Below are 10,795 nucleotides of genomic sequence, written 5' to 3'. Positions count from 1 at the left end.
GTTAGAGGGTTGACATGTTGTGGGGTTGTTAACCAATGTCATAAAACAATATGTGTACTACTGTTTCATGAGAAACTATTTGTAAGCCTTCACCTGAAGTACAATTAAAAAAAAAAAAAAAAGAATTGATTAGATTTTTACAGTTTAACCGACTTGGGTATGATCTAATTAACATAACAAAGAAAACCCTATTTCCTAAAAGGATTCTATCCACAGGTATAGGGATTAGGATTCCAACACATTTGGGGAGCGGGCACAGTTTAATCTATAAGGTTTTGTTTTGTTTACTACTGCTGGTTAGTATTTAACCAAGAATAAACTGTAAAGAGACACACACACACACACACACACACACACAAAAAGAAAGAAATACATGCGCAGAACAAAATACCCTAGCTAGCCATGAGGTACATGCAAATATATTATATTATTCTATAGGGGACAAAACATTATGTGCTAGTTGGGCTTCTGATGTTGTGTAACATTCTCTAACAGTAAATAGAATTTCTCCCCAAGATACTGCAAGAAATAGGAATTTAAGTGAGAGAGGGACATTGGAAGTAAGAGTGATGTAAGCGAATAATAAACAGGTACCTTTTAAAGTGATAGATATATTCTTATAGGTGTGTCCTTACAAAGAACAACTGTTATAGAAGATAAAAGCAAAAGGGGGCATGATAGATAGTCCAGTTCAAGCCACTCCTTTTATAAATGTGGAAACTGAGGTCCAGAGACATAAAGTAACTATTCCAAGATCAAATAGCTAGTAACTGTCAGAGAGGAGAAAGACTTCAAGCCTCAAGTCTTCCAGGCCAACATTCTTTACACTGACCAAACCACAACCTGGTGGCAGATGTTCTCTGAGACCATAAAGGAATTTAGCCACACAGTGCTTGGGAAACTCACCTGAAGTCCAAGAAAAGAAGCCATGCTTTCCACTTATTATTCGCATTTTTTTTTATTCTTATAGAAAAAAAGAAACTCACTTTCCAATAGCAGTTAGGCAAAGGAAAAACTCTAGAAATATGTCAAAGCAACACAAACTCCTATAGGGGGAAAAAAAAGGCAGAGAAGCCCTCTCAAAAGAACAGACAGCAGCAGAAATAATTTATTCCTCTTCAGGAGACACTGAAAGGATATCATTCTCAGTTTATTCAGTACTTCTTAGCCATTATAAAAATGAAACAAAAACAGCTGAGCACAAAACTGTATCCAGGGTTGTCTGCTTTTCCCCAAAGTGGAAGGATTAGGTTTCCAATTGGATCATTTCCCAGATGGTTACTTACTACCCTCAAAGATAGTTATGAACATTCATCCTCCTAACTCTCCTCTTAAACATCTGCATCCATCTGGCAAATCTTGCAAGGTTTTATCAGAATGCTCTACCCTAAAAGTTTGACATTCCTGAAAAAAGTTCGTATAGTCCTTGGAAATAAATGGGATGTTGAGAGCATCATCTCTCAACACAACGAAGTATTATTATGCATTTAATAAATAACTGTTGAATGAAATTTGCTCTCCAGCCCCAGTGCCTCCTCAGACTCCATACTTGTACATCCAATGGCCTAATAGACATCTCAATTAAATAATGACTAACAGGTATTTCAAACTCAGCATGTCTAAACTCAACACTGATTTCCATTGTCCTTCTCTCCCTCCCACATACACACCTAAGCAACTCCTCTACCTATTTGCCCATCTCAGATAATCAGCAAATTAAAAAAAAAAAAAAAAAAATGCCATTGAGTCAATTCCAACTCATGGCGACCCCATGTGTTACAGAGTAGGACTGTGCTCTTAAGAGTTTTCAAGGCTGTAATCTTTCAGAAGCAGATCATGAGGCCTTTCTTCTGAAATACCTCTGGGTGGGTTTGAACTGCCAATCTTTTGGTTAGTAGTCGAGCCCTTAACCATTTGCACTACCCAGCGACTCCTCACAGATAATAGCACAACCTTAAACCTAGTTGGTTAGGTCATTTTTAGAGACTTTTTGACTTCTTTCTTTTCACTGGTTCAATACATCAACAAATCCTGCTGTTCCATTTTCAAAATATGTCCTTAATTAAACCATGTCCCACTGCTTCCATCACCTCTACTATGGTCCAGACAACCATCATCTCTTGCCTATTCTGTTCTAATAGCCTCTTTATTAGTCTTATGTCTTCTTTTCCCCCCAATAATTCGTTCTCCACACACCAACTACAATAATCTTAAAAAATAAAATATTTCATGTTTCTCCTTTGCTCCAAACTCTCCATGGCTTCCCATCATCCTTCGAACACAACCTCATCTCCTTATTGTGACCCACAAAGCTCTCTTGGTCTTTCCCAGTTTAGTCCTTTTATCTCATCTACCACATGCCCCCTAAGTCAGTACTCTCTAACCCACTGACCTCCTTGTTGTTTGAACGGCAATCTTTATACTTGCTGTTCTTGCTACCTGGCACCTTCTTCCCCTAAATCTTCAAATGGCTGATTCTTCCTAATTTTTCAGGTCTCTAAGAAATTATCTCTGAGATGCCTTTCCTGAACATTCCCTACCCCAGACAGTTTCTCTCCATCATCACACCATGTTTTGTTCTCTTTACTCTCTGAAATTACTACTATATGCATCTCTTACTGGAATGTAAGCTCTCCAACATCTGCAACAGTATAATAGGCACTTAAATATATGAAAGGATGACTGAATGAATGAAACATTTCTTAAATAATGTTTCTAAAGAAGATGGGTAGAGAAGGAGGAAATGGGAGCGTTATAAAACAGAATAAGAGAATCATGGAAGGCCTGTAGAAGAATGGAAAAGAATTATAACAGAAAGTAGATACACTTCAGTGGGCTCTTTTTTTCCCTTCACGAGGATGTGGGCTCAGTGCAGCAGATTTTGATTCAAGAACCAGTTTGAACACATTCCCTTAAATGGAGCATTAGCGAGCACAAAATCAAGTTTCTCATCTTCAGCAAGCCCCTGCCTTGCTCAATATCACAGCAGGTATGCACCCCTACCGGAGGCCTGGGGTAGCCTCAGGAAGCTACTCTCAAATGTGCTGCATCTTTTCTACTCATTGTGACAATGTGGCTTCCAGGATCCTTGGGAAATAAAGTGAGAATTTAAGCTAACCCTACAGTGACGTGTGTAGTATGGGTCTGTATCATCTCTTCCTGCCAATCCACAACCAACCTTAAACTCTGCAAGCAGATTTAGAAATAAAAAAGACCACCAAAATGTATTTAAGGACTCTAATTCAGTAACAGTCTAGTCTAGTGTAGAATATAGTTCCAAATAACCTAAATTTATCCCACTTTAAACAAAGGCACAATCTCTAAATCTGAGACTTCTCCAGGTATAGAACATAAGAGGGTCATTAAAAATATACCTTATTTTGATGAAAAATTTGGCAATGGTTATGAGTGATGGGTGTACAATACGATTAATGTTATTGACATCACTAACTTACACACATAAAAAAATGTTGAATTGGCAAGTGTTGTGTTATATATATCTTTTTTATTTTACTGTACTTTAGATGAAGGTTTACAGAACAACCTAGCTTCTCATTAAACAGTTAGTACACATATTGTTTTGTGACATTGGTTACCAACCACACGACATGTCAATATTCTCCCCTTCTTGATCTTGGATTCCCTATTACCAGCTTTCCTGTTCCCTCCTGCCTTCTAGTCCTTGCTCCTCGGCTGGTGTGCCCCTTTAAGCTCAGTTTGTTTTATGGGCCTGTCTAATCTTTGGCTGAAGGTTGAACTCAGGAGTGACTTCGTTACTGAGCTAAAACGGTGTCTGGGAGCCGTACTCTCAGGGTTTCTCCAGTCTCTGTCAGGCCAGTAAGTCTAGTCTTTTTTTCTGAATCAGAATTTTGTTCTACATTTTCTCCAGCTCTGTCTGGGACCCTCTATCGTGATCCCTGTCAGAGCAGTTGGTAGTGGTAGCTGTGTTACATATTTTTACAAACATAAAAAATATATACATACCTTACTCGCTGAAGGATTTCTAAATAAGAAGTATAAGAGTACATATTATTTATCAAATAGTAGTTGATTTATTTTGTCATTATTTCAGTTTATTTTTCTAGTCATTGGAAACATTTCCTCAAGTAATTTCAAATTTACACATTTTTAAAAGTGAAACAAAGGTGAAAAGGAAATGGCAATGCTTTCTAAAACCTAAATGTGTTTCAGAACAAAGGAATATTAATATCTTGACTGAAATGAAGTTGCTTCAAGTTAATTTTGCAATTAAAATAAATGTACATTAAAATAGTGCATTTGATGGAAATGAACAATTCTTCAATTCTTTAGAAAGAACTTGAATATAAGCATATATAAACGTCACTAATGTCGCCAATGACCTCCATGACACTAAGTTCAACAGACATTTTTTAGTCTTTATCTTATTTTCTCTTTCTTGTAGCTTTTTACATGTTTTACCACTCCCTATTTTTTGAAGTATTTTCTTCTTCCTTGATCCTGTGATATTTTACTTTCCTGGTTTTCCTCCTACTTTGCTGGCAGCTACTTATCGGTCTTTTTGTAGGTTCATCTTCCTCTACTTCTTCATTAGCTGTAGGAATATCTCAAAGCTTTGTCCTAAGCCCTCTCCTCTTCTTACTTTATTCTTCCTGTCTAGGCGATCTCATATGGTGCATCCCAAACTTTCTCACATTGTATTGTATGGCTACTCAGACTTGGAGGCTACTGGCTTAAGGGCTTCAGCAGCCCCAAGGGCTGAAGGCAATCAATATCTTGTTGTTGCTGTTCTTGCTGTGTGCCATTGAATCAATATCTTATCTTAGCACACATGTATTCCATTCTTGGCACATCCCATGGTACACTGGTGGGGCACTGGGAAGATCTGAATCCACACTCATGTATTTAGTTACCATCTGTATGTAAATAATTCACAATTTTGTATTTTCAGCCCAGGCCTCATTTCTCAGCCCAACACCTAGAGATGGAGTCCCTGGGTGGCACAAATGGTTAAGCGCTTAACTACTAACCGAAAGGTTGGCAGTTCAAACCAACCCAGCGGTGCCCCAGAAGAAAGGCCTGGTGTTAGTAGCTGGTTGAATGGACATAGGGAATCAGGGGTGGAAAGGAGGAGTGTGCTGTTACAGTATGGGGAGAGCAATTAGGGTCACATAACAATGTATGTATAAATTTTTGTATGGGAGACTAACTTGAAATGTAAACTTCATTTAAACTACAACAATAAACAAAAAAAAAAAGAAGTAAGGCCTGGTGATATGCTTCCTAAAGGTCACAGTCTTGAATACCCAGTGCAGCAGTTTTACTCTGCAACACATGGAGTCACAATGAGTCAGAATTTACTCAGTGCAGCTAACACCACCATTGTAGATCAACTTGTCTATCTCACATCTCTTCTTGTATAGCTGAAAAGCATCTTAAATGTATCATATCTAAAACTAAGCTAATCATCTGTGTTCCCCAAAACTTGGTCATCTTCTGCTGTTCTGTATCTCATTGTAGGCAATCATATCATTTAGTTGTGCAAGCTAGAATTCTAAGGAGATATCCTTGCCACCTCCCTCTCACTCCCATGACCATGCCCTGTTAAATTTACCTGCTTAACATCATCTCATTTCTTTCCATCTCCTCTACCACCTGAGTCCAAGCTACCATCATAGGTCACCAGATTTACCTGAATTATTACAGCAGCTACTCAAGTCATCTATCCTCATCCACTCTAGCCTCCCCTTCAATCATTCTGATCCATAAATAGAGTGATGTATATATATATATATATAACACATATCTAATAAAGTTATACCTTTGCTTAAGGCAAAATTCCTTAATGTGACCAACAATGGACTGACTCAAAGCTATCCTTCTGGTCATCTGTTGCCACATGACAAATCACCCCAAAATGTAGTGGCTTAAAACAACAATTTAATATTATCTCTTATGATTCTGTGAATTGACCAGCTTCAGCTGGGTGGTTTTGACTTAGAGTCTCTTATGCAGTTCCAATAAGAAGTTGGTTAGGGCTAGAGCGATCTGAAGGTTCAACTGGGCTGGACAGCCAAGATGGCTTTTTAACTCACATGTCTGAGCATCTCTCTCTCCATGTAGTCTCTCCACGTGGCTCATTTGAGGTTCCTCAAAGCATGGCAATCTCAGATATTCAGCTTCTTACATGGCAAGTGATGTTCTCCAGAGTGCACTTTACAAGAGATCAAGTGAGAAGTTGCAAGATCTCTTCTGACCTGGCCTTAAAAGTCATTCAGCATCTCTTCTACCTTATTCTACAGGTCAAAACCAAGTCATTGGGTCAGCCCAGATTCAAAGGAGAAGGAGGAAGTACTTAAGGACTTGAATATCAGAAAGTATTGTTAGTGAAGGGGGTTGACCTTTGGAGACTATCAACCATACTACCTCTTCAATCCCATTTTCCAGCACTTTCCCTATTGTTCCTATTGCTGTTTCTGCTTTAGCCACATTGACCTTCTTTTGGTTCCTTGTACCTGTCATACTCTATCCTGCTAATGGAAGTATACTGTTTTCTTTGCCTAGAATGTTCTTCCAATCCTCCCCTTTGCCAAGTTCATGCCTGTTCAACTTTCAGACCTCAATCAAGCCTCATTCCTTCAGGAAAGCTTTCTCTGACTTCGCCAACCACATTAAATCTTCCCACTATATATTTTCATGTCACTGGATACACTTCCAGCACTGTCCTCATCCCCACTGCATTTTGCATTCGTTTGTGTGATTATTTGATTTATATGTCTAGTTCCTCCACTAGACTGAAAGAGGAGTCATGTTGGTTTGTACCCTCCTACCACAGAGCGTGGCTGAATGAATGAAAGAAACTAAGTAAATCAAATTATCTGCCTCCTTATAACAAATGACTTTTTTCCCTTTATGAATTATAATGAAGTATATAATCTCAAAATACATTCTTATATTTAATACATAGACAATTAAAGGATCCAAAGTATAAACCATTTTTCACAGATAAAATCTCATAAATTTAGAGGTCATTCTTTTGCTACATTCTACCTATAAAACTAGCAAATGTATAAATCAATCAAATACATCCAAATTATGTAAGTGTTGTGGTATTTTTTCCAATCTCCTTTAAAATGGGCCTAAAAGTGTCGTTTATTTCAATTTCTACGCCTTAGCAGAAGCTGACAAGTGTGCCAAATGGAGCATTGTAATTACAGACCAGTACTGACAGTAGAGACTACTAGAAGTATTCCACTTAAAAACCCAGGCTGATTGTTACACAGACCACACATGACTCTCCTTGTGCTAAAACCAGATGCTAAATATTGCTAGGGAGGCAGTGGTAGCTCAATGGTAGAATTCTCCCCTTTCATAAGGGAGAGACTCGGGTTCCATTCCCAGTCAATGCACTGCAAGTGCAGTCACTGCCCATCTGTCACTGGAGGCTTGAGTACTGCAGTGATGTTGAACAGATTTCAATAGAGCTTCTACACTAAGACTAGGAAGAAAGGGCTGGTAAACACTTTGAAAAATCAACCAATGAAAACCTTATGGATCATAATGGTATGACCCTGTTGTGCTTAGGGTCACATGAGTTGGGGGCTGACTCGATGACACCCGATAACAACAACTATTGCTAACAATACTGATTCCCACTAAATTAATTAATAACCTGTCTAGAAAAAAACATTCCACTAACTTTCAACCTGAAATTGAATATTTTATTTTGGGACGGGAGCTCACATTCCTGTTCTTAGATGTTGATACAAATAGCAAAGGTTGGACTGGAGAAAATATTCCCTAGTTACGGCTCTTCCTTTTTTAAAAAAAAAGTCTGAGTAATTATAAATGGTATCATAAACCAAAGTTCATTGTCAAAAAGTGAATTCTATTTCTATTCTTTTCAGTCTCAACATTCAACTCAAATTGCTTTCAACTACTAAAAACATCTGGTCTAGTGACAGAATTTCTCTTACTATCTGAAATAATTGAGTCATATATTTACTTTCTCTCCCTTCCTCCCCCACCCCCCCAACAACATCTGCTCCACAAAAGCATGAGTTTGGTCAATTTGTTCATCTAGAGTAGCACCTGGCACATTGTGGTGTACAATAAATTACTAAATGAATGAAGAGCGCTGGTCTTCTAGAGTTAGATCTTGGGTATGAACCAAGACTATTTTGATTTGACCAATATGAAATAGTATAAAAAAATAAACTTTATGAAGATGCTTATTTGTTATTTATTATGAAAAGATGTTCTGTCCAAATGCAAAATACCTGTCCAGTATTTATACTTCTCATTTATAGGTCTTACTTAGTAGGTAATATACCATATGAAATTCACCTTCCTGATTATCTAATCTCAGCAGTTAGGATAAATTCTATTTTACTTTAAGGCAGAATGAGCTTTTTGCTAAATCATTAAATTTCTATGGTTGCTAAAATTTTTCTAGAATGAAACTACTTTTCCTCCATGGATGAACTGTAACTTGTACCTTATTGTATAGTTTGAGGAATCTTACCAGCTTCAACAAATGTATGGTAAATGATACAATCAAGTCAATGAGTGTGACCATTTTTTGGAATAATTTAGCTACTAGTTGACTAAAAATACAATGACAACAACAGAAAGAATCAAAGACAAAGGACAGGCTATAGGACAGTGATTTATATCTAAACTCTCTTAATAAATTGTCAAATATTTTGTCTTAAAAGAGTGACTTGATCAAGTTGAAACATTCATTGATGAATATTTAAACCTATTCTAGACAATATAACTTAGATAACAGTTAAATATTAATATCAAATTTTCCATTAAAGGAAATTCCTCCATTTGGAGTCCTCTAACACAAGTTCAGTGTTGAACAACCAACATGACTTACGGGTTTTCTGTAAGTGAGTCTCGGTTCCATTTTGCACCTTATTTCATACTCATCCATCACACTGAATTATTCACAGCTAAACATTTTTTTTTTTCCTTTTCCTGCTTCTTTTTAAGTGTGGATAAAGATCTAGATTGCTGCTTTTCAAGTTATAATGTGTTGAATGGGAATTTTAAATACAAGTTCAATCTGCTCTCAGCTGCTCCAATTCCAGACTTGAAGTCAGAAAAAGTTTTGTTACAAGAAACATGACCTGCTCATATTTTCAAAAGCATTAACTTTTTGTCTCCTTGGGTTTTTAAACTTTCTTCACAACCAGCCAAAAAGGAGAGAGATGTACTTAAAGCTACATTTGCAAGGGCCATATGTGACCAACACTTTTACTACCCTACCTGGGGCCCTTGTGGAGCAGTGGTTAAGTGTTTGGCTGCTAACCAAAAGGTCTGCAGTTTCAATCAACCAGCTACTCCTTGGGAAACCCTATGGGGCAATTCTACTCTATCCTATAGGGTCACTATGAGGTGGAATCGACCCAATGGCAACTGGTTTGGTTTTTTGGTTTTTCACTACCCTTAAGTGGTTTCTTAAAGTCTTGCCCTCCATTTTCTATAACTCCTAACCCCTCCTTATTTCTACTATAGAAATCAACTAAAAGGCTTAGAACAAAGATAGATCTTTGAATAGATTGAACAGTTTGTTAAATAGATTACCATTTCTTTCTCTAGACCCCAATGCCATCAAATCTGTCTTAATTCTATCCTGAGAGGAAAAATAAATAGAAATATATGCTATATTATTTTGGATTACTTTTTAGAAGTTCATTTCAACCTCACCTGGATACACATCAAAAATATCCCATCTTCCCCTTTACCAAAAGTTAGATTCTTCCTCGTCCTTCATAACTAAAGCCAACACATACTCCCTACAAATAGGAGCAATAAGGAAAGGTAGGAATTTCACACATAATAGGAATGTTAATTAACTAAATTCATTGTGGTAAATAAAGTACTTCCCTGATTGAACAGAGCACTGGTGGGTGAACGTTAGGAGACGCATATTTTTCAAGCTGAAGCCCTTTCAAGGACAGATACCAAGGTGAGCAATACTACCAGTTTCTCAGGAACCCGAAAGGATTTGTGAATGACTGTGAAAGATTTGCACCACCTCCCAGCTGTGCTTAGAGGTTGCTCTAAAAAGAGGAGCAAAGCCTAGCTTGGGAAATTAACGTCACATCCTTTACCCCTGGTCAAGAAGTAATGAAACACACACACACACATCACACAATACATACACAACACACACACAATACACAGAGAGAGAGAAAAGCCCTGCGGTGAAGCTATTAGGCAAGAAGGCTCTCCTTCAGAAGGCAGTCAGCATTCCCTCTCCCCCAGCCCAAGTGAGATTGTCGCCTCCACCTCTGAGCTTGCGCATCCCTGGTCTTTAAGATTCTAGACTTTTCCTTGCAAAGTGGAAAGGTCTAGGCTGGCCTTACCTCTGGGGCTGCTTTCTTGTAAGTACGGTGGGGCCGTGGGAGTGACATTTCCCGAGTGAGATGCTGACAGCAGGGGCGAGCGTTCGTCCACCCCATCAGCAGCCATGACTGCAGCAGCAGCGAGGCCAGAGGGAGGCTGAGCCGGGGTTGCGGCTTTGGTGGAGGTGGCGACTAATGTTGCTGCTGCTGCCGCTGCTGCTGCTGCCGCCTCCAAGAGGGCCCGGGATGTGTCACAAGGCAGGAGGCTGGGGGATGGGAAGATGCGGGAACTGGAGGCGGGGGAGGGGAAGCGCGCTGGGAAGCATGACTAGGGGAGGCGGAGAGAAGAAAGAAAGAAAGAAAGAGACTGGGAGAAGAGGAGGGGAAGTAAGGGAGGAGCAGGAGCCAAGCCTGACGAGAGAAAAGGAACAGATTAGGACTGATTGGGAAACAGAGGG

General features: G+C 38.7%; 1 protein-coding gene across 2 annotated transcripts in view; it reads right to left on the bottom strand.

Moving 5' to 3' along the window:
* Nucleotides 1-10,581, bottom strand: part of PIP4P2 (phosphatidylinositol-4,5-bisphosphate 4-phosphatase 2) — a 57,219-nt gene extending 46,638 nt beyond the window's left edge. For both annotated transcript variants that reach the window (XM_004370782.2, XM_023726091.1), the window contains exon 1: nt 10,359-10,581. In XM_004370782.2, the coding sequence (XP_004370839.1) occupies nt 10,359-10,464 (106 nt within the window). In that variant the 5' untranslated portion in view covers nt 10,465-10,581. The remainder of the gene's footprint in view (nt 1-10,358) is intronic.
* Nucleotides 10,582-10,795: the final 214 nt, after the last annotated feature.

Source organism: Trichechus manatus, unplaced genomic scaffold, assembly GCF_000243295.1.
Source record: "Trichechus manatus latirostris isolate Lorelei unplaced genomic scaffold, TriManLat1.0 scaffold00009, whole genome shotgun sequence".
Lineage (NCBI taxonomy): Eukaryota > Metazoa > Chordata > Mammalia > Sirenia > Trichechidae > Trichechus > Trichechus manatus.
The sequence above is the reverse complement of the archived record's forward strand: the minus strand, read 5'-3'. Positions and strand labels throughout refer to the sequence as shown.